Here is a 22,524-nt window from a genome sequence, read left to right on the forward strand (position 1 = left end):
TGGGAGCATGAGTTGTTGTGCTGTTTAGTCCCAGGACCCGCCCCCCACCATGGAGCTAGCTGTGACCGTGCTGAAGGACCTACTCCGCTATGCGGCCCAGCTTCCTGCAGTCTTCCGGGACATCTCCATGAACCACCTCCCCGGCCTCCTCACCTCCCTGCTGGGCCTCAGACCGGAGGTGAGCCGCCTCTCAGCTCCCTCAACCCTAGGCCCCTCCAGTGCTTGCTGTCATTCACACCCACTGGATTAGAGACTTTGATGGGAAGTGATTGGGGAATGGGATTGAAGAAGTGAGAAGAGGGAGGGGCTGAAAAAAAGTGTAAGGAGAAGAGACCCTGAGGGGTGGTGGGGTGGAGATGGATGGCTTCTGGGGACACTGGGCTCTTCCTGACCATCTGTTCTTCCCATAGTGCGAGCTCTCCGCGCTGGAAGGAATGAAGGCCTGTATGACCCATTTTCCTCGAGCGTGCGGGTCTCTCAAAGTAAGTGTTCATAGAAACTCTTCTTCCTACCAACATGATCGCTGTTTTACTTCAGGTTCCACCGTTGAGATTTATAAGCATCTGTCTGCACAGCTCTAATTAATTTTCTAACGATTTGTCTATTTTAGGCTGTGCTGGGTCTTCGTTGCGTGCACAGGCTTCTCATTGCAGTGGCTTCTCTTGCTGTGGAGCGCGGGCTGTGTGGTGTTTGGTCTTCAGTAGTTGTGGCATGTGGGCTCAGTAGTTTGGGCTCCCAGGTTCTGAGAACAGACAGGCCTAGCCGTTACGTGGCATGTGGGGTCTTCCCAGTGTAGGGATCAAACCTGTGTCTCTTGCATTGGCAGGCAGATTCTTCACCACTGAGCCACCAGGGAAGCCCTCACCTCATAGTTTTAAACGCGTTCTCATTTAACTCTCACAGATGAAGAAACCGAAATTAGATAACTTGCCTGAGGTCTGAGGCCAGGCCCAGACTCTGCCTGGCCTCCTCTCTCTGCCCGGCCCTCTCTGTGCCTCTCGGGCACCCTGCCCATTTTCCTACCGTCCTGGTTACTCTGTTCCCAACACTCTGTAACTGCCTCCAGGAAGCCTTCCTGACATACTTTCCCGACATCAGCCTTCCCAGCACTTTGCTCTCCTGTTCCTGACCAGTCTCCCTCTGTCCCTTCCCCACCCGGTCCCCTGGGCTGTGATGGCCGTGTGAGGGGCGCTGAGCAGCAGGGCCGTGCTCGGTCAAATAGGCAGGGTGGACGTGGGTCAGGGTGGGAGGAAGGAGGCCAGTAAAAGAATTAGAGTTTTATTTTTAAGGAGATAACAAAAACAAATACAAATGGTCATCTGATTCGGCCAAAGCAGTAACAGTTAAAGGGCCTCTGGAATTGGTACATTTGTTGTCTGCAGAATAATTCTGATGCCAACTTGTACCTAAGAACAAATAGGTGCTCCTCTCCTGATTAAACTCTCTCTCTTGGTTTGGTGTACTCGACATTGCTCGCCAAACCACTGGGTTTTCTCAGATGGAAGCGCAGGTCTGTGGGGAACTGGAATTAGTGGCAAATTAATAATTTTTTTTGTATAACTCATGTGATTAATCACAGTAATTTGTATTACTATATTCGGTATTGCTAGTTAAGGGGGGGTTTGCCATTCAGGCTTTCTTGAAAGTCAAATCACATAGTTCTATGACCAAGTCAAAAAAGTAAAAAACAGAAAGGGGACTGGTACCCACTACGTGCCAGGCTCTCTGCTGTGTCTGCCGTGTGTCATCTCGTTTTACAGTAATTCTGCGGAGTTGCTGTCACCAAATGAAACAGGAGACAGGCCCAGAATGGTTTGACTAACCCAAGCCTATGTATCTGTAGTTGTCAAACCAGGGTGTGAGCAGGAATTGCTTGCCTTTCAAGCTTGTGTTTTTTTCACCAAACTGAGCTCCACAGGTGGTTTTAAGAATGTGGACAGGGTTGGCAGCTAGGCTTCTACACTGATGGCAGCTCTGCTCCATTGTTGGTGGCATGGGAAGGATTGTGAGCGTGTCATGGGCACCTGTGCTGTGGTCCGGGAGTGTCCTTACTGAGGCTTTACTAACAGGTTACTTGCAGTATTTGAAAAGCCCCAGAGCACATGGTATTTCTCAGGGAATGTGGGGTCATGTCCTTGTTGACGTTTTGTTTTCATAGGAATGCCACTCCTGGCAGGTGATAGAATCTTTGGTTAGCAGGGCAGGACTTTATCAAGAAGGCATTTGGAGTAACTCAGGGATTTTACTGAATTGTTTTGTTTTGTTTATAGAGTTTACTAAGTTTAGTGAAAACTACCTTTCTTCTAAAACTGTAAATTAACTTCTCAAATTACACAGGCTAGGTCTGTGTCTTTGACTCTTAATGGTGACAGTTTGTGAGGTTTTACTGCATAAGCCTGTTTCTGTTGAGCTTGGTTTGGGGTTATCTGTGTTTCCCTGCTGGAGAAGGAAATGGCGACCCACTCCAGTGTTCTTGCCTGGAGAATCCCAGGGACAGAGGAGCCTGGTGGGCTGCTGTCAATGAGGTCGCACAGTCGGACATGGCTGAAGTGACTTAGCAGCAGCAGCAGCATCAGTGTCTCTCTGCACCGCCCCCCCCAGAAAGTGGAAGGAGAACTGAGTGTTATCTGTGGGGTCAGGATTTGGGTAGTCACACTAGACTGTGAGTCCTCTGCTTGTTGTTTAGTCGCTCAGTCGTGTCTGACTCTTGCGACCTGTGGACTGTAACCCACAAGGTTCCTCTGTCCATAGGTTTTCCAGGCAAGAATACTGGAGTGAGTTTCCATTTCATTCACCAAGGGATCTTCCCGACCCAGGGATCGAACCCAAGTTTCCTGCCTTGGCAGATGGATTCTTTACCACTGAGCCACCGTGGAAGCTAGGGCCTTTAATTTTCGTTGTGAATGGTCAGGAGAATTGATCTATAACTCACAATCTCTTGTTAGATGGCATTTTTGAAGGCATGGCCTTTTGAGTACCCTCTCCAAAGCAAGCAACAGAACTTATGCTGTTACAGCATGTGTATGCCTTTATTTCTTTGAGGACACAGCGTCGTCTGGAGAATGCCCCTGTTAGGAGTTTGGCTTTGTCTGTTGCCAGTGTGGCAGACACGAATCTGTCGTGCACAGACGCCCCAGGGGCAGTTTGTACTGGAACATCTTGCAGACCAGTGCTTGGGAAGTGGATAGCTAGGGTGTGTGTCTGCTCTCTGTTCCACCCCCTAGAAGCTCCCAGGGCAGCTGCTGTCTCCAAGTTCAAGACTCCTCCCAAATGAGGCATCTCAGCATTCTGGGTCCATGAAGTCAGTCTGTCCAGGCTTCACCTCTCCTCCTCCTCAACACATTGATTATTTGTTCTGGAATGAGTGGGAAAACTCACCGCCCTCTTGAGGGACACCAGGACATACCATGTACGCAACATGCTTTTGTTCCTGGTGAAATGTCCCAAGTGAGCCATTACTTTGGTTTGCATTTCAGGTCATTACAGGTGGAACTGTGTGATCAGGGCCGTGTCCCTGCACTCTGCTTGACCGTGGTCACATAAGCAGACCTCTGTTGGCTTCAGCGACCGGGCTTCCTGGGTCTCAGGGAGAGCATGAGCAGGAAGTTGGTCCAAAGGGCTGAGCGCCATTGTGGATGAGGCTTTGGCAACTTTAAGAAATAGCATCCCTGGAGAAGCCGGCCAGGAGCCCAGGGGTTGGTTGCTGCTTTTGGTTTGAAGTGTTCAGAACCCTGCCCCACCAGATGTGAGAGTGCTGCCCGTGTCGTTGGAGGCCTCATACCCTGGGGTCAGCCGTCACAGTGCTGTCTGTCTCCCCTGGGAAACCAGGTGTGGTTCCCGCCCCAGGGCGGCAGCAGGGAGCCCTGGAGGGTGGCTCCTGATTCACTCTGCTGGGCTCTGCGCCGGCTTCCCCCTGCTGTCTGCCTTGTTTTCTGGAAGTTGACTTTTGACCCCGGTGGGGTCCATATACACTCGCCTGGGATTTAAGGCCCAGCCTGCTTCTCCATGGGCCCCGTGGGAGACTATTGCTCTCCTCACTGTGTTGGCCCCTCCATCTCCTTACCTGGCTCCTCCAGTTTCTCCCAAGCCCAGCTCAGTCCCTCCAGAGCCACCCTCTTTGGTTCCAGGTCATGATATTTCATACATTTGCCTTCCTGTTACACCCGCTGAAGGTGGAAATCTTCTGCTTCAGTGTTCTTCTTTTTGTGCCACGGATCTCTTCTCTGGATGTTTTTCAATTAGTAAAATACGTGGAATTGCAGGGAAAGTGTGATAGAATGCACATCTTTGTTAACATGTCAAGTAACAGAATCCAGCAGCAGGTCTGATGAGTCCTGAAGTTTCATGATAGTGATGCCTGTGAATGAGATGCCTGTTGACAGCTGTAATATGAAGTGAAAGTGAATGATTCTGCTGGTAACAAAGGGACTGCTAATACTACTATAAATGGAGACTTAGTCTCCATTTATAATTGAAAAAAAAATTTACATTTTATTTATAGGCAAGTGAAAATGATTTTTTAAAAAAACTTCCCGTCCATGTTCACAAGTCTCTTTGATTCTGCCCCCAGATAAGTGGGGCCCCAGTTACATGTTGCCTCGTGGGTGCTGCCAAGCAGCAGGCAGGTCTTGTTGACTGACTGACCAATCACTGCTCTCAGCTCACTGCCCCCATCTTACTGGTCTACCTTCCCTTCTCTGTCTACTACATGCTACTCTCACCGCTCCCAGCCCCGGCCCGGTGCTCCTGGTGTGAGCTGGCAGGGAGTTGGGGTATGGAGGCACCTGCTGTTCAGTGCTGTGTCCTCTTGGCTTGAGGGTGCTGTCACTCTGCAAACATTGGAGGAGGGGCCCTGTGGTCTGTGGGGCACAGCCCCAGAGCAGGGAGGCTGAGGACAGGGGCTGACGTTCATTTTCTACAAGTGTGCGTCTGCCCCTGGGCACAGCACCCCTGAGGGTGTGCTGCTTCCTCGTCTGCAGGAAAGAGAAGGGCCTGAGATCCTGGGCCTGGACCCTGCTGCCGGGATGGCCGGGGCTCTGTCTCTGGCCCTAGAAGCTGACTCCCCAGCCTCCTCCTCTCTCTCCCCATGATCCAGGGCAAGCTGGCCTCGTTTTTCCTCTCGCGGGTGGATGCCTTGAGCCCTCAACTCCAGCAGGTAAGGGGAAGGAGGGAGACAGTGGGGAGCCTGGGGTCTGAGCTGGTGCTTCCCCCCACCTCTTGTTTTCTTGTTTTTCTATTTTTCTATTCTTGTTTTCTATTGCCGCTTTTCTCTGCATTTTCATTCCCCTCCCTGTCAACGCGCAGTACACACCAGTAGGGGCTTCTGCCTCCCGGTCTCTATCTGTGTCTTTCTGCCTCTTCCATTCCATCTCCCCTCCTAGTGCTCTGACCTCCATCTTCCTGGGCGCTGGTGGGGTTGGGTTCCACGGCTGGGCTGATTCCCACCTGATCGGGACCCCCTCTCTCTGGCAGTTGGCCTGCGAGTGTTACTCCCGGCTGCCGTCTCTGGGGGCCGGCTTCTCCCAGGGCCTGAAGCACACGGACAGCTGGGAGCAGGAGCTGCGCAGCCTGCTGGCCTCTCTGCATAGCCTGCTCGGGGGCCTGTACGAGGGCGCGGAGGCGGGTAGGGCCCGCCCGGCTGACACTCTGGGACGGGGGATGAGGGGTCCTGGGGGGGCGGTGAGGGGACCAGGGGAGACTGGTCCAGAGAAGTGGGGCTGCTGATTTCTAGGCAAAAGGCAGTAGGTAGAATATGGGTGGGTCCTCCACCTGAATGGAGGCAGGGCTGGCGAGTAAAAGTGGCTGTGTGTCTGTCCAGCACCCATGCAGTATGAGAGCCCTGGGGCAGAAACGTTGCTGTCCTCCTCAGAAGACGCGGACGCCCACACCCTTCTCCGGCTTCGGCAGAGGTTTTCGGGGCTGGCCCGCTGCCTGGGGCTCATGCTCAGGTGCGTGAAGGAGTGAGGAGGGAGGCGGAGAACCGCACTGGGGACCCCACGCTGAGGGTCTCCCTGCTTGATCCTCTCCAGTTCTGAGTTCGGGGCGCCCGTGTCCGTCCCCGTGCAGGACATCTTGGATCTCATCTGCCGGACCCTCAGCGTCAGCGCCAAGAATGTCGTGAGTGCAGCCGGCCCCGCTGGTGGCCCCTCCCTGGGACCCTGGGTGGCCGGGCAGGCAGGCAGGGGCTCCCACAGCGTGTGGTCCTGACTCGTCCAGCTGCTCTTACGCCTGCGCTCCTGACCCGCGCCCGCCAGCGTGGATGGGCTCCCGTGCTGCGGGAACGCTTGGAGCAGGTGCTTCCCCAGCCGACAGTGAGCTGGGCATCCACTGAGTCAGCGCCGAAGGGTTCGGCCTCCCTGCCCCGTCCTCCTTCCCCAGTCTGTTGAGGACGGTGGTTTCGTCCTTTCGGGGGAGATGGGGCCGGGGGTGGCTTCCTTACTTGCGTGTATGCAGTCTTTCGCCTCCACCCTGTCTCCGTTTCCAAACTCCCAGTCTCACTCTCTTCCTCCACTCCTTATTTGCTGTTTTTTCCCAGAGTCTGCTGGGAGACGGTCCCCTGCGGTTGCTGCTGCTGCCCTCTCTCCACCTCGAAGCCCTGGACCTGCTCTCGGCGCTCATCCTCGCGTGAGTGGGTGACAGGAAGTGGTGCAGGGTTTGGGACGTGCTGGGAGCAGGGGTCACCATTCTGTCTTCGCCCCCAGGTGTGGAGCACGGCTCTTGCGCTTCGGGGCCCTGATCAGCCGCCTGCTTCCCCAGGTCCTCAATGCCTGGAGCATTGGGAGGGAGAACCTCGGACCGGGCCAGGAGAGGCCCTACAGGTGACCATCCAGGAAGGGAGTAAAAAGGAGGGGGTGGTGGTGGTGACTCGGTGCTGCCAGGCTGGGAGTGGGGACGTGGCCTCCCTCTCACAGGCACCCTCTGCGCTCCCTGCAGCACCGTGCGGACCAAGGTGTACGCCGTCCTGGAGCTCTGGGTGCAAGTGTGCGGGGCCTCGGCGGGGGTGCTGCAGGGGGGCGCCTCGGGGGAGGCCCTGCTCTCCCACCTGCTCAGCGACATCTCCCCGCCGGCGGATGCCCTCAGGGTGAGAGGGGCCTCCCAGCACCCCTGGTCCTCACCCGATCCAGCCTCCCGACCACCCTGCCTTCCTGCTGGCTGGTGTATGATCCGTGTTCCCTCCCCCGCCAGCTGCGCAGCCCCCGGGGGAGCCCTGATGCAGGTTTGCAGACCGGGAAGCCCAGTGCCCCCAAGAAGCTAAAGCTGGATGTGGGGGAGGCCATCGCTCCGCCCAGCCACCGGAAAGGGGACAGCAATGCCAACAGCGATGTGTGTGCAGCTGCGCTGAGAGGTGGGTGAGGCCTGTGCCCTGCACCTTGGGGCTGGAAGGGTCTGGAGACACTTGGAGGGGCCGGGTGTCCTGGTGGAGGGAGTAGGAAACACGCAGAGCCGGCTAAGAGCCTGCCGAGGGGCTGCACTCCCCCAGGGCTGCAGGTGGGGCCTTGGGTCCTGCTGTTGGACGGGGTGCTGGTGTTGACCCGCCCCTCCAGGTCTCAGGTGTCGTCTTTGCACATCCTCTGTCCACAGCGCGTGCTCGTGTGTCCTGGAGGGCAGGGGAGAAAGAGGATGAGACCCCTGCCCTGCGGAGCTTGCACGCCCCAGGCCTGCTGCTGGAAGCAGAAGTGACTTTCTGTTGGGGCCCACATGTGCACTGCCCTCCAGCCTCCTGTGTGGGGCAGCGTCAGCGCTCCCCATGTGTAAATGCACGTTTATAATGTATCTCCATGTGAATTACATAACGTTCACAGCTTTGTGTAGTAGAGGTCCACTCATCAGCCCCATTTTATAGTTGAGAAAATAGGAGTCACGTGACTTGCCCCAGGTGGGCTGGGCAGAGCGGACACTCCCCTGGCTGCCCATCGTGTCAGCCTCTCACACTTGTCTCCTTCCCCAGGCCTCAGCCGGACCATCCTGATGTGCGGGCCTCTTATCAAGGAGGAGACTCACAGGGTGAGGGGAGCCTGGTCCCCACTGGAAGGGGTACTGGTGGGGGTTCATTCGGACCTGGGTGCAGGCCCTGAAGAACAGGCGGGTCGTCTGGCGGCGTCTGCAGGTGTGCACTCTGTCCTTCCAGCGACTGCACGAGCTGGTGCTCCCCCTGGTCATGGGTGTCCAGCAGGGCGAGGCTCTCGGCAGCTCCCCGTACACCAGCTCCCACTGCCGCCGGGAGCTCTACCACTTGCTGCTGGCCCTGCTGCTGGCGCCGTCTCCTCGCTGCCCACCACCCCTCGCCTGCGCGCTGCGGGCCTTCTCCCTGGGCCAGCGAGAGGACAGCCTGGAGGTAACCACTGTGTGGGCCGCGTCCACCGCGGTGTCCTCTGCCCAGTACCGTGACAGCCCGCGTCCTGATCCTTTCTCGCCCCTTCTTCTCCCAGGTCTCCTCTTTCTGCTCAGAAGCCCTGGTGACCTGTGCGGCTCTGACCCACCCCCGAGTTCCTCCCCTGCAGTCTGTGGGCCCCACCTGCCCTGCCCCGGCCCCAGTCCCACCTCCGGAGGCTCCAGCTCCCTTCAGGGCTCCAGCCTTCCACGCCCCAAGCCCCCTGCCCTCAGCAGGCCCCATGCCTTCTGCAGGCCCTATGCCCCCGGTGGGCCCCCTGCCCCCCACACGCCCTGGACCTCCAGCCACAGCCAACCACTTGGGCCTGTCTGTGCCAGGCCTGGTGTCTGTACCCCCCCGGCTCCTTCCTGGCCCTGAGAACCACCGGGCAGGCTCCAGTGAGGACCCTGTCCTGGCCCCAAGTGGCAGTCCCCCACCTACCATCCCCCCAGATGAGACTTTTGGGGGGCGAGTGCCCAGACCAGCCTTTGTCCACTATGACAAGGAGGAGCCGTCTGATGTGGAAATCTCCTTGGAGAGCGACTCTGATGACAGCGTGGTGATCGTGCCTGAAGGGCTGCCACCCCCGCCCCCGCCTTCCTCGGGCACCACGCCCCCTCCAGTAGCCCCCACTGGGCCACCTGCAGCTTCCCCTCCTGTGCCCGCCAAGGATGAGCCAGAAGAGCTGCCTGCAGCCCCAGGGCCGCTCCCGCCCCCTCCCCCGCCTCCTGTTCCCGGCCCGGTGACGCTGCCACCACCCCAGCTGGTGCCGGAAGGGACGCCTGGTGGGGGAGGCCCCCCAGCCCTGGAAGAAGACATGACGGTCATTAACATCAACAGCAGTGATGAGGAGGAGGAGGAAGAAGAGGAGGAGGAGGAGGAAGACGAAGAGGAGGACGAGGAGGAGGATTTTGAGGAGGATGAGGAGGAGGAAGAGGAGTATTTTGAGGAGGAGGAAGAGGAGGAAGAAGAGTTTGAGGAGGAGTTTGAGGAGGAGGAAGGTGAGCTGGAGGACGAGGAGGACGAGGAGGAAGACGAGGAGCTGGAAGAGCTGGAAGAGGTAGAGTTCGGCCCGGCAGGCGGGGAGGTGGAAGGAGGAGGGCCTGCGCCCCCGAGCCTGCCTCCGGCGCTGCCCCCTGCCGAGTCTCCCAAGGGGCCTCCGGAGCCAGGACTGGAACCCGGGCTGCTGTTGGAAGTGGAGGAGCCAGGGACCGAGGAGGCACCTGGGCCCGAGACGGCCCCCATGCTGGCCCCCGAGGTGCTCCCCTCCCAGGGGGAGGTGGAGAGGGAAGGGGGGAGCCCCCCTGCAGGGCCACCGCCTCAGGAGCTTGTGGAGGAGGAGCCCTCTGGGCCACCAGCCCTGCTGGAAGAGGGGGCTGAGGGTGGGGGTGACAAGGTATCACCCCCCCCAGAGGCGTCTGCAGTGGAAGAGACAGAGGTGGAGGCGGCAGCTCTCCCCCTGGAAAAGGTGAGGGGGCCTGGCGGGGAGGAGGGGTGGGAGCGACACGCATCCTGACCTGGTCTGTGCCTGCAACTGTTCTGAACTTTTTGTTTGCCCCCGGAAGGAGCAGGGTGACACTGCTGCCATGCTGGCCGACTTCATTGACTGCCCCCCGGACGATGAGAAGCCGCCCCCTGCCTCAGAGCCTGACTCCTAGCCCGCCCCACCTCGCCCTCTTCTTTTCCAATAAATTCACATCCTTCAATAGCAATGGCTGCTTCTGCCTTTTGCCACCATGCTGTCCCCAGGCAGAGGCCAGGTGTCTGCTGGGCTTGGCCTGTACCCACAGTGTTTCCCAGGCGTCCTGTGAGCCCCGCTGTCCATAGAGGAGCCATTGACCTACAGGGGCTGCTCTACAAGCCAGTGTCAGAAGTTCAGCGCGTTGGCCCACTGCTCCTGCTACACTAAGCGTGTGCTCGGTTGCCTGGAGAAGTGAGCAGCCCTGCTTCTGCTAGTCCGGGCGGCAGGGCTGTGATGGGATGTATGAGACTGAGTATCCCAGTGAGTGAACCTGTTATAACACACACACACACTGCCTTGGTCTAAAAGAGTAGGCTGAGTGACTGATAGAAGTTTAGAAAGTTATGATACGGTATGGAGTTTAGTCAGGGACTCCTGTGAATTGGAACCTGGGGCGTCCTAAATTAACAAGGCGCATCCACCATGGGTATGGACGATGCATTCTAGGGCTGGTCCTCGCAGTGACAGTACCCCCGACAGGAATCTGACAAGCTCACTGTCGGCCTTCCTACCTGCTCTTGAGGTTTGTACGTTTCCCAGCCAGGATCTGATCCCTCTGAGCGTTGGGAGACTACAGATCCTAGGACTTGGGGTGCCTATGTGAGCATCAATACAGCAGTGTGTATGTGAGACAGTATCGAGGCTTATGGGCTTGAGGTAGGTGCCTTGTGGGTTTTTTCAGCCTGTGAACGTAAGTGCCTTGGAAGTGCAGAAAAGGGAGTGACTTCCTAGCTGCACGTATCCTGAACAGCCTCTTTGAGAAGTGACATCTGAGCTAATTTGTGGAAGATTAAGTAGATGTTTAAAAAATATTCCTGCCCTCCCTTCCCTAACCCGCCAGAAGGGAGGAGATAAGATGGAGTAGAAGGACTGGAGCTCACTTCCTCTCATGAAAACAACAAAATCACTGCTCGCTGCTGAACAACCATTGACAAAACGAACTTAAAAACAATGCCGTATATGCAAAGAAGAAAACAAGATGGTGGGCGGGGTGCTCATGTATGCCTGGTGGATGACCCACAAACTGGAAGATAATTATACATCTCAGACCCACAGGAGAGTTCTGAGCCCCATGTCAGCTCCCCAGCCTGGGGGTCTGGTATTGTGAGGAGCCCCCAGAGCATTTGGCTTTGAAGGCCAGTGGGGCATGAGTGCAGGAGCTGCACAGGACTGGAGGGAGCACACAAGTTCTCACGGGCACTGCGACCCAGGGCACAGGCTGTAACTCCATAGGAGCCTGGGCGAGACCTACCTGTGGGTCTTGGAGGATCTCCTGGGGAGATGGGGGTCGGCTGTGGCTCACTGGGGGAACAAGGACACGGGTAGCGGAGGCCCTAGGGAATGTTCATTGATGGGAGCTCTCTCAGGATCAATGGAACAGGATAGAAAGCCTGGAAATAAACCCACACACCTATAGTCAGTTAATCTATGACAATGGAAGCAAGAATATACAATGGAGAAAAGACAGTTCTCTTCAAAAAGTGGCGCTGGGAAGACTGGACAGCTAGATGTCAAAGAATGAAACTAGAACATTAATGTCACACACAAAAGTAAATGGATTAAAGACCTAAATGTAACATCAGATACTGTAAAACGGGTCTGCAACCTCCAGGATCTACTGCCTGATGATCTGAGGTGGAGCTGATGTAATAATAGCAGAGATAAAGTGCACAATAAACATAAGATGCTTGAATCATCCTGAAACCACTGCCCACCCCCAGGCCGTGGGAAACTCTCCCACAAAACTGGTCCCTGGTCCAAAAAGGTTGGGGGCTGCTGCTGTGGAACTTAGAGAAACGGAGAGGCAGAACACTCTGACATAAATCACAGCAAGATCTTTTTGGATCTACCTCCTAGAGTAATGGAAATAAAAACAAAAAGAAACCAATGGGACCCAATGAAACTTAAAAGCTTTGGCACAGCAAAGGAAATTATAAACAGAAAACCCTTGCAATGGGAGAAAATATTTGCAAACGAAACGACCGACAAAGGATTAATCTCCACAATATTCAAACAACTCATGTAGCTCAATATCAAAAACAAAAAACCCCAAACCAACCCAATCGAAAAATGGGCAGAGGATCTAAACAGACATTTCTCCCAGGAAGACATACAGATGGCCAAGAGGTACGTGAAAGTAATGTCTTGCCACATTTGTTACATTCTGAATTCCTGTATGTGCCTATTTGGGTCTATTTTTTGACCTTGTGTTCTATTCCATTGATCGCCCTGTGCATGCTTATTTATTGTGGCTTTATGACATGTTCCAATATCCGGTAGAAAGAGTAGGTTATTAAATTGGTGTTAAGCAGGGTAGCAATGCCAAAGAATGTCAAACTGCTGCACAACTGCACCCATCTCACATGTTAGCAAAGTAATGCTCAAAATTCTCCAATCTAGGCTTCAACAGTACATGAACCAAGAACTTCCAGATGTTGGAATTAGAAGCTGGATTTAGAAAAGGCAGAGGAACCAGAGGTCAAATTGCCAACATCCGTTGGATCATCAAAAAAGGAAAATAATTCCAGAAAAACATCTACTTCTGCTTTATTGACTACGCCAAAGCCTTTGACTATGTGGATCACCACAAACTGGAAAATTCTTAAAGAGATGGGAATACCAGACTACCTAACACCTGCCTCCTGAGAAATCTGTGTGCAGGTCAAGAAGCAACAGTTAGAACTGGACACAAACTGGTTCCAAATTGGGAAAGGAGTACGTCAAGGCTGTATATTGTCACCCTTATGTTATGCTTATTTAACTTACATGCAGAGTACATCATGCAAAATGCCAGGCTGGTGAAGCACAAGCTGGAATCAAGATTGCCAGGAGAAATATCCATAACCTCAGATATGCAGATGACACCACCCTTGTGGTAGAAAGCCAAGAAGAACTAAAGAGCCTCTTGATGAAAGAAGAGAGTGAAAAAGCTGGATTAAAACTCAACATTCAAAAAACGAAGATCAAGGCATCCAGTCCCATCACGTCACGGGGAATAGACGGGGAAATAATGCAAACAGACTTTACTTTCTTGGGCTCCAAAATCACTGCAGACGGTGACTGCAGCCATGAAATTAAGACACTTGCTCCTTGGAAGAAAAGCTATGACCAACCTAGACAGCATATTGAAAAGCAGAGACGTTACTTTGCCGACAAAGGTCCACTTAGTCAAAGCTATGGTTTTTCCAGTAGTCATGTATGGATGTGAAAGTTGGACTATAAAGAAGTCAAGAATTGATGTTTTTGAACTGTGGTGTTGGAGAAGACTCTTGAGAGTCCCCTGGACAGCAAGGAGATCAAACCAGTCAATCCTAAAAGAAATCAGTCCTGAATATTCTTTGGAAGGACTGATACTGAATCTCCAATACTTTGGCCACCTGATGTGAAGAGCTGACTTACTAGAAAAGACCCTAATGCTGGGAAAGATTAAAGACAGGAGAAGGGGACAACAGGATGAGATGGTTGGATGGCATCACCTACTTGATGGACATGAGTTTGAGCAAGCTCCAGGAGTTGGTGATGGACAGGGAAGCCTGGCGTGCTGCAGTCCATGGGGTTGCAAAGAGTCGGACACAACTGAGTGACTGAACTGAGCTAAGCAGGGTAGCAGGCATTGGAAAAATCAGTAGTACATTATTCAAGATATTTCTCTAAAGGGATTCACAATCTGGCAATAGAACACTGAATAAGGGTTCCTCTAGGATAGCCAGCAGCTGGATATATGGGGTTTGGAGCTGAGGAGGGGGGTGGGGGCTACTGAGAGATTTTGGGGGGGCAAGTCACCCTGGGGACACAACTGGAGAAAAAAAGTGGGCTGCCTATGGAACTCAGAACACCAACATTTTAGGGGCAAGAGGAGCCTTGAAGCGAACTTGGAGAAGGTGATGTCCTGGAAAATGAGAGAAGAGCTTCAAACAGGAGGGGGAAAACATGAGAGTCCATGGGACTTGTTAGTCATCAGCAGGTTTGGGCAAAGCAGTCTCAGAAGCGTGGTGGGGGTGGATCTCAGGGATAGTTGGGAGGTGAAAAAAGGGGACAGTGAGATTCTGCTGGGAAGGAGATGAGAGAGAATAGGGCAGTGGGGGCCCTGGGGCGGGCAGACTCATGCCACCTCCGTCCACCCAGGGACTGTCCACTGTGAAGCCCACTGCCTGTCCCGCCCCACTCCTGTCCTCTGCACCATTCCATCTCAGGACGGCACTCCGCAACCCAGCCCGTGGTTCCTGCCACAACCTCCAGGGAGAAGGCACAGCTCCCCAGGCAAGTCTCAGGCTCTGGCCACCCCTAACCGAGGTGGAAAGCTGACATGTTCTGAGGGGCTTTGGACATCCCTTGTAAAGTCACAGCTCCAGGGACTCCCTTGGCAGTCCAGTGATCAATGCTGCACTTCCACTGTAGGGAGTGAGGGTTCAATCCCTGATGAGGGCACTAAGATCCCGCATACCATGTGGTGCAACCAAAAAATTAAAACCATTCCACCTGTACCCTTCTCCCATCATCCAGCCCTCCCTACTTCCCTACTCTCCACTCTAGCACTTATCACCATGTGACATATATGATCTATATGAATTTATATGGCCTTGTCTGCTCCCAATAGAATGTAAGCACCATCAGAGCAGAGACCATTTTGTTTCAGTCTGTCCACTGAAGTAACTGTGTCTCAGATTCCTGGTCTGAGGTGGGGGTTTGGCAACCATTGAACAAGTGAAGACAAGTGAATGAGTCACTGAGGCAGAATCTCTGCGGGGCCCTGGGAGTATCATGACATGGGTAACTGAGGTCCTCTCAGTCCTGTTGGAGCTGAAAGTGGGGTCGGAGCCAGCTTCACCCACAACTTGATATGCTCTGCAGGGGCCCATGAGGCTCCCTCCCCACTGATGGGTGTGTTTGTAGACAGAGAGTTCAGCAGAGTTTATCCTGTCAAGCTGAGGTTGCCAAGCTGTTCTTCCCTTGCTCGTCTGAAGAGGTCACCCAGCATTCAGCTTACACAGCGACTGTCCCTCTTAAAAGGCTGAAGGCAGTGTTGAATGAAGCTTGAGCTGGGCTATAGGGCCCCTGGGACTGCTCTGCCCCTGCCAGCCAAGGGGACCTTTCCAGAGGCGGCTCTCAGAGCACTGGTCCTGCAGAGCCCACAGTGGCACCTCCCTGGCCTCTGTCTTCCCGGGGTCACACTGATCTCCTGCCCATGGGCCTGGTGCAGTCTCCCCGTTTCGGGCTCTAGCTGCCCAGGCCCATGTGGAGCTGCTTACTGATGCTGGATGTTGCACCTGCCCTGGTGTGTGTGTGAGTCATCTGCTGTGCTGGTGGCCACCCCATGGACTGTAGCCCGCCAGGCTCCTCTGCCTATGGGATTTCCCAGGCAAGAATACTGTGTGAGTTGCCATGCCCTCCTCCAGGGGATGATCCCCACCCAGGGATCGAACTGGGGGTTCCTGCATTGCAGGCGGATTGTTTACCATCTGAGCCACCAGGGCATGGTATCTTAATTCCCAGATCAGGGATTGAACCCATGCTCCCTCCAGTGGAAACTTGGAGTCTTAACCACTGGACCACCAGGGATGTCTGTTAAGCCACATTTTTGAGCCTCAAGACACCAAGAATCTACACCCATTTACATGTTGATCATTTAGTCGCTGTCAACCTGCCTGAAGGTTACTTGCTTTCATGTGTCACTCTCCACCCACCTTTCTCTCTCCATCCCACGAGTCGTTCACTCCCTCACTGCTTCCACAGCAGCAGTATACCTGTAACGTACCTCCTGGAGGCCACACATGATGCCACATGCTGCGGGAACACACATGAAAACTAGCCAGGCACTGCCTCCAAGGACAGCTCAGACTCCTGGGGAAGAGGAAGCTAAACAGAGGAGTAAAGGAAGAGGATCTGCGTGTGATGACAGAGCACAGTGGGAGCCCTGGAGGAGAGATGCTGGGTCCATGAAGGGGCAGGGAGGGTGGGGAGAACTATGAGTACCAGGGCTTTGGAGAGCAGTGCCCCTTGTCTGGGGACATTCGGGATAGAAGGTTGGGGAACTCCACCAATCCTAAGTGACTAGAGCCAGGGGGAAGGATATTTCACAGTAAAATTTTAAAAAATTTCATAACTGTAGAAAAGTAAACAATAGCAGTACAGCAGACCCCATACACCTTTCACTTAGATTAACCAAATATTAACATTTTGCCACATTTACTTTTTCTGTATCTTGAACCCTTTGAGAGTAAGTTGTAATATGATACTGTCAATACTCCCACACCTCTAAATATTGATACAGTATTTTGTAAGATTAAGGACGTTCTCTGACACAATCATGATATGATTATGTCAAGATATTTAACAATTCAGTTCAGTCACTCAATCATGTGCAACTCTTTGCCACCCCATGAACTGTAGCACACCAGGCTTACCTGTCCAACTTCAACTCCCAGAGCTTGCTCAAACTCATGTCCTTTGAGTCAGTGATGCCATCCAACCATTGACAATTACATTTAACAATTGAGAGAGTACTATTACCTAATGTGTGAGTGAGTGAGTGCGTGCCAAGTCACTTCAGTCATGTCTGACTCTTGGCGACCCCATAGACTGTACCCAGCCAGGCTCCTCTGTCCCTGGGATTCTCTAGGCAAGAATACTGGAGTGGGTTGCCATGCCCTCCTCCAGGGAATTGTCCCAACCCAGGGATCAAACCCTTGTCTCTTATGTCTCCTGCGTTGGCACACTGGTCCTTTACCTAAAAATATGCTGCCCATATTCGAAATTCAATTGTCCCACTAGTTTCCAATATAGCTGTTTGTGAATTTCAGCTTTTTATGTCACTAAGTCATGGCACCCTTGCCCCATCTGTGAACTGAACTCTCTCCCTTGTCCTGTTCCTGAGTCTCCTCCCTTCCCTGACCTATATCCATACACATATAGGTCACCTATATGTGGTCATCATTCACAGCCCTTTGTTGAATCTCTGTAGCATGGGCCACCTCTGCTAACCCCTGCTTTGTTGTTAAAGCATTTGAGTCTACAATTAGGATTTACTTCTCCCTTTCTCTCTGATCAAAAGCCTAAATAATCCCAACTAACAAGAGATTCATAACTTTCTACTAAAAAGTCTGTCAAACAAAAATGCCATACGTGTCAGACAAAGGCAAGGTCCAGGTTGTGGGCAGGACTGATAGATCATCAAGCTCCCGCCAACCATCTTTCACCTGCTCACACAGTCATGAAAGGTGAGGCTCCTGACTGCTGGAATGAGACGCACACAAACCTCCAACCTAGACTCACCACTTGCATCACTTCTTCAGCTTTCCCAGAACACGGAGGTTGGTGCTCAAAAACCCCTCTGAACTTGGCTGTGAGGCTGATTAGGTGATACAGCTGCTCTTGTGATAACACAGGAGGCATTCATATTTTGGTGGGATGAATGAAACATAAAACGGAAGGGATGGGGGAGCCAGGAATTGACTGGACAACAGGCAGGGGGAAAAGGAAGTCTGGGATTGGTGTGAGCCATTCCATCATTTTATTTCCCTTCCAGTTTTGTTGAGATATAACTGACATACAGCAGTGGATAAATTTCAGGTGGAGAGCATAGTGATCTGACTTTCATATATCATGAAATGATTATCACAGCAAGTTTAGTGAACACCGGTCATCTCATGTAGTTACAAAATTAAAGAAATGGAAACTAGCTTTCCTTGTGATGAGAACACTTAGGATTTACTCTTGAAAGTGAAAGTCACCCAGTCATGTCAGACTCTTTGCGACCCCATGGACTATACAGTGTGGAATTCTCCAGGCCAGAATACTGGAGTGGGTAGCCTTTCCCTTCTCCAGGGGATCTTCCCAACCCAGGTATCAAACCCACGTCTCCCACATTGCAGGCGGATTCTTTACCAGCTGAGCTACCAGGGGGATTTACTCTTAACTTTCATATATAATATACAGCAGTATTACTTATCATGTATGTCACATCCCTACTATTTAATCTTATAATGAAGTTTGTACTCTTTGACTGCCTTCATCCAGTTCCCACCTGCCTCAGTAACCACAAGTTTGATCTTTTTTCCTGTAAATTATTTTTGAAGTACAGTTGCTCTACAATACTATGATAGTTCCTGTTACACAACACAGTTATTTGGTATTTGTATACATTTCAAACAGATCGCCATAAGACTAGTTCTAATATGTCACCATACAAAGTTATATAGATGTTGACTGTGTTTTCCACGCTGTACATTCCATACCTGTTACTCATTTTACTTTGCACCTGGAATTTGTACCTCTAAATCTTCCTCACCTATTTCTTTCCTTCCCTCATCCCTCTCCCCTCTGGTAACCACCTGTTTGTTCTTTGTATTTACAACTGTCTCTGCTTTGTTACAGATGTTATATATGAAGTGTGGGCCCAATAGTCATGGTGCACAGGCTCAGCTGCCCCATGGCATGTGGGCTCTTCATATCTGGATCAGGGATCAAACCCGTGTCCCCTGCATTCGCAGCTGGATTCTTAACCACTGGACCACCAGGGAAGTTCCTGTTTTGCTTTTCTTAATCTTGTCTCTTAGAGTCTTACGGCTCAAGTTACCTATATTGAATCTGAGATGTTTCTGAAATTTCACAGTCATATATTCATGATGTCATAGATGGGGTTGGGTGGTCCAAGCTTCTTAATCCTTCACTTTTAAATCCACACACTAAATTACTTCCAAAGTAAACCAACTAAACAACAACCAACATCTAATTTCTTTTAAAATTGTTTGCAAGATTTCACTGGAAAAAGTATCATTTTTCCACTGACACCATATCACTTGGAATTTCATTAGAAAAATTTCCAGCTGCCATTTCTTCTTCTGGGTTCTGGAGTTTGCAAAAAATGACATCTCCTTTTCCAATTCCCTGACCTAAGTCTCTCAGAAACGTCCTTTGTTTTTTAATACACTGTAGCCAAGTTAATTATATTATCACTTCCAAATGATAAAAACACCAATAACCTCATTCTGAGAACAACCATAGTTTGAGCCAATTTTACAAATAATTCTTGCTTCCAGTGGTTTGGATTATACCCAGAATATAACTGATCACACACACACACAGATTTTATCCATTAGATAGAGCCAGATAGAAATCTTGGAGAAGGCAATGGCACCCCACTCCAGTACTTTTGCCTGGAAAAATCCCATGGACAGAGCCTGGTGGGCTTCAGTCCATGGGATCGCTGAGAGTTGGACATGACTGAAGCAACTTAGCAGCAGCAGATAGAAATCTAACTTATTGAATTCTCTATATTTAGCTATTCCATTTTAAGACAAAATTAGGAAAACCAAAATAAAATGAATCTGTCTCACTTGCTGCTCTCCTTCTCTGTGGTATTTAATGTTCTATTCAATCTATTTCCGTAATGTGAAGTACTAGTGCTTATTGATTTAGCCAATCCACCTATTGGTGCTTTTAATTTAAAATCATTTAAGAGTTTTCTACAAAGCATTTTTCTTTTATAATCACCTCTTAGACTTTACTCCCATATAAACACTTGGGATTTAAAAATCCCAGGTGGGCGTTCTGAAATTTAAAATGTCGTTTTCCTCAGCCACACCATCAGCTGGGTCCACATACACATGGAGGAGCAACTAGACCCCACCATTCAATCAATGAGAGGAATATCTATTACAAAAAACACTTCAGATGTTTTTATAATTGTGGGGCTTCCTAGGGAGCTGACTCCTTATTGCCAAATTCAGACTGAAATTGAAGAAAGTGGAGAAAACCAGTAGACTATTCAGGTATGACCTAAATCAAATCCCTTATGTCTATACAGTGGAAGTGAGAAATAGATTAAAGGGACTAGATCTGATAGACAGAGTGCCTGATGAACTATGGATGGAGGTTAGCGACATTGTACAGGAGACAGGAATCAAGACCATCCCCAAGAAAAAGAAATGCAAAAAAGCAAAATGGCTGTCTGAAGAGGCCTTACAAATAGCTGTGAAAAGAAGGGAAACGAAAAGCAAAGGAGAAAAGGAAAGATATACCCATTTGAATGCAGAGTTCCAAAGAATAGCAAGGTCAGATAAGAAAGCCTTCCTCAGCGATGAATGGAAAGAAATAGAGGAAAACAATAGAATGGGAAAGACTAGAGATCTATTCAAGAAAATTAGAGATACCAAGGGAATATTTCATGCAAAGATGGGCACTAGGACAGAAATAAGCAGAAGACATTAAGAAGAGGTGGCAAGAATACACAGAAGAACTGTACAAAAAAGATCTTCACGATCCAGATAATCACGATGGTGTGATCACTCACCTAGAGCCAGACATCCTGGAATGTGAAGTCAAGTGGGCCTTAGGGAGCATCACTATGAACAAAGGTAGTGGAGGTGATGGCATTCCAGTTGAGCTATTTCAAATCCTGAAAAATCATGCTGTGAAAGTGCTGTACTCAATATGCCAGCAAATTTGGAAAACTCAGCAGTGGCCACAGGACTGGAAAAGGTCAGTTTTCATTCCAACCCCAAAGAAAGGCAATGCCAAAGAATGCTCAAACTACAGCACAACTGCACTCATCTCACACGCTAGTAAAGTAATGCTTAAAATTCTCCAAGCCAGGCTTCAGCAATACGTGAATTATGAACTTCCAGTTGTTCAAGCTGGTTTTAGAAAAGGCAGAGGAACCAGAGATCAAATTGCCAACATCTGCTGGATCATGGAAAAAGCAAGAGAGTTCCAGAAAAACATCTATTTCTGCTTTACTGACTATGCCAAAGCCTTTGACTGTGTGGATCACAATCAACTGTGGAAAATTCTGAAAGAGATGGGAATACCAGACCACCTGATCTGCCTCTTGAGAAACCTGTATGCAGGTCAGGAAGCAACAGTTAGAACTGGACATGGAACAACAGACTGGTTCCAAATAGGAAAAGGAGTATGTCAAGGCTGTATATTGTCACTCTGCTTATTTAACTTATATGCAGAGTGCATCATGAGAAATGCTGGGCTGGAGGAAGCACAAGCTGGAATCAAGATTGCCGGGAAAAATATCAATAACCTCAGATATGCAGATGACACCACCCTTATGGCAGAAAGTGAAGAGGAACTAAAGAGCCTCTTGATGAAAGTGAAAGAGGAGAGTGAAAAAGTTGGCTTAAAGCTCAACATTCAGAAAATGAAGATCATGGCATCTGGTCCCATCACTTCGTGGGAAATAGATGGGGAAACAGCGGAAACAGTGGCTGACTTTATTTTTGGGGCTCCAAAATCACTGCAGATGGTGACTGCAGCCATGAAATTAAAAGACGCTTACTCCTTGGAAGGAAAGTTAGGACCAACCTAGACAGCATATTAAAAAGCAGAGACATTACTTTGCCAACAAAGGTCCATCTAGTCAAGGCTATGGTTTTTCCAGTGGTCATGTATGGATGTGAGAGTTGGACTATAAAGAAAGCTGAGCACTGAAGAATTGATGCTTTTGAACTGTAGTGTTGGAGAAGACTCTTGAGAGTCCCTTGGACTGCAAGGAGATCCAACCAGTCCATCCTAAAGGAGATCAGCCCTGGGTGTTCATTGGAAGGACTGATGTTGAAGCTTAAACTCCAATACTTTGGCCACCTGATGGGAAGAGCTGACTCATTTGAAAAGACCCTGATGCTGGGAAAGATTGAGGGCAGGAGGCGAAGGGAGGATGAGATAGTTGGATTGGGCATCACCGACTTGATGGACATGGGTTTGGGTGAACTTGGGGAGTTGGTGATGGACAGGGAGGCCTGGTGTGCTGCAGTTCATGGGGTTGCAAAGAGTCGGACACGACTGAGTGACTAAACTGACCTGAACTAGGTGGCACTAGTAAAGAACCTGCCTGCCAACACAGGAGACATAAGAAACTCAGGTTGGATCCCTGGGTTGGGAAGATCCCCTAGAGGAGGATATTTGCAAAACACAGTTGGTCACAGTCCACCCTCTGACCACGAGTCACATCCCTTCCATGTGCTGGTGAAACCATGTAACTCAGATTGGGGTTTCAACCCATGAGCTGGGACTTGAACTCAGCCGAAACCCAGAGTGGGATTTGAACCTACAGTCTTTCAACTAAGATCACACCTGCTCTCAGGACTTAATGCAGCTGAGGTTCTTAATGTCTCATTGAAGAAAGAATTCAGTGAGAGACAAAGTGATAGGTAAGAAGTGGATTTATTTAAAGAAAAACACTCCACAGACAGTGTGAGTCATCTCACAAGGCAAGAGCAGCAGCCCCATGGTATTGGGTTGTCAGTTTTTATAGGAGTGGGTTATTTCATAGGCTAATGAGTTGTAGTATTCTAGCTATTTTGGGGAAGGGGTGGGGATTTCCAGGAATTAGGCCAGACCCATTTTTTTTCCTGGGCTTCTCTGGTGGCTCCAGATGGTGAAGAATCTGCCTGCAGTGCAGGAG

The 22,524-nt window shown here is 51.0% G+C and overlaps 1 protein-coding gene and 1 long non-coding RNA gene across 9 annotated transcripts in view; one reads left to right on the top strand and one right to left on the bottom strand.

The window, feature by feature from the left end:
- PELP1 (proline, glutamate and leucine rich protein 1) overlaps nucleotides 1-10,083 on the top strand; it is a 48,244-nt gene extending 38,161 nt beyond the window's left edge. For 4 of the 5 annotated variants that reach the window (XM_061390909.1, XM_061390911.1, XM_061390912.1 and 1 more), the window contains exons 4-17: nucleotides 29-178; nucleotides 411-482; nucleotides 5,096-5,155; nucleotides 5,473-5,623; nucleotides 5,819-5,948; nucleotides 6,030-6,117; nucleotides 6,536-6,624; nucleotides 6,702-6,818; nucleotides 6,934-7,081; nucleotides 7,186-7,345; nucleotides 7,949-8,004; nucleotides 8,129-8,335; nucleotides 8,430-9,839; nucleotides 9,937-10,083. In XM_061390909.1, the coding sequence (XP_061246893.1) occupies nucleotides 29-178; nucleotides 411-482; nucleotides 5,096-5,155; nucleotides 5,473-5,623; nucleotides 5,819-5,948; nucleotides 6,030-6,117; nucleotides 6,536-6,624; nucleotides 6,702-6,818; nucleotides 6,934-7,081; nucleotides 7,186-7,345; nucleotides 7,949-8,004; nucleotides 8,129-8,335; nucleotides 8,430-9,839; nucleotides 9,937-10,029 (2,931 nt within the window). In that variant the 3' untranslated portion in view covers nucleotides 10,030-10,083. The remainder of the gene's footprint in view (nucleotides 1-28; nucleotides 179-410; nucleotides 483-5,095; nucleotides 5,156-5,472; nucleotides 5,624-5,818; nucleotides 5,949-6,029; nucleotides 6,118-6,535; nucleotides 6,625-6,701; nucleotides 6,819-6,933; nucleotides 7,082-7,185; nucleotides 7,346-7,948; nucleotides 8,005-8,128; nucleotides 8,336-8,429; nucleotides 9,840-9,936) is intronic. The other variant, XM_061390910.1, reaches the window with a different exon arrangement.
- LOC133232037 (uncharacterized) overlaps nucleotides 1,265-22,524 on the bottom strand; it is a 141,591-nt gene continuing 120,331 nt past the window's right edge. For 2 of the 4 annotated variants that reach the window (XR_009731285.1, XR_009731283.1), the window contains 2 exons: nucleotides 11,365-11,503; nucleotides 1,265-7,597 (listed from right to left, as the gene is read on the bottom strand). This is a non-coding gene — a long non-coding RNA (uncharacterized LOC133232037). The remainder of the gene's footprint in view (nucleotides 7,598-11,364; nucleotides 11,504-22,524) is intronic. The other 2 variants (XR_009731286.1, XR_009731284.1) reach the window with 1 other exon arrangement.

This window comes from Bos javanicus, chromosome 19 (genome assembly GCF_032452875.1).
Source record: "Bos javanicus breed banteng chromosome 19, ARS-OSU_banteng_1.0, whole genome shotgun sequence".
Lineage (NCBI taxonomy): Eukaryota > Metazoa > Chordata > Mammalia > Artiodactyla > Bovidae > Bos > Bos javanicus.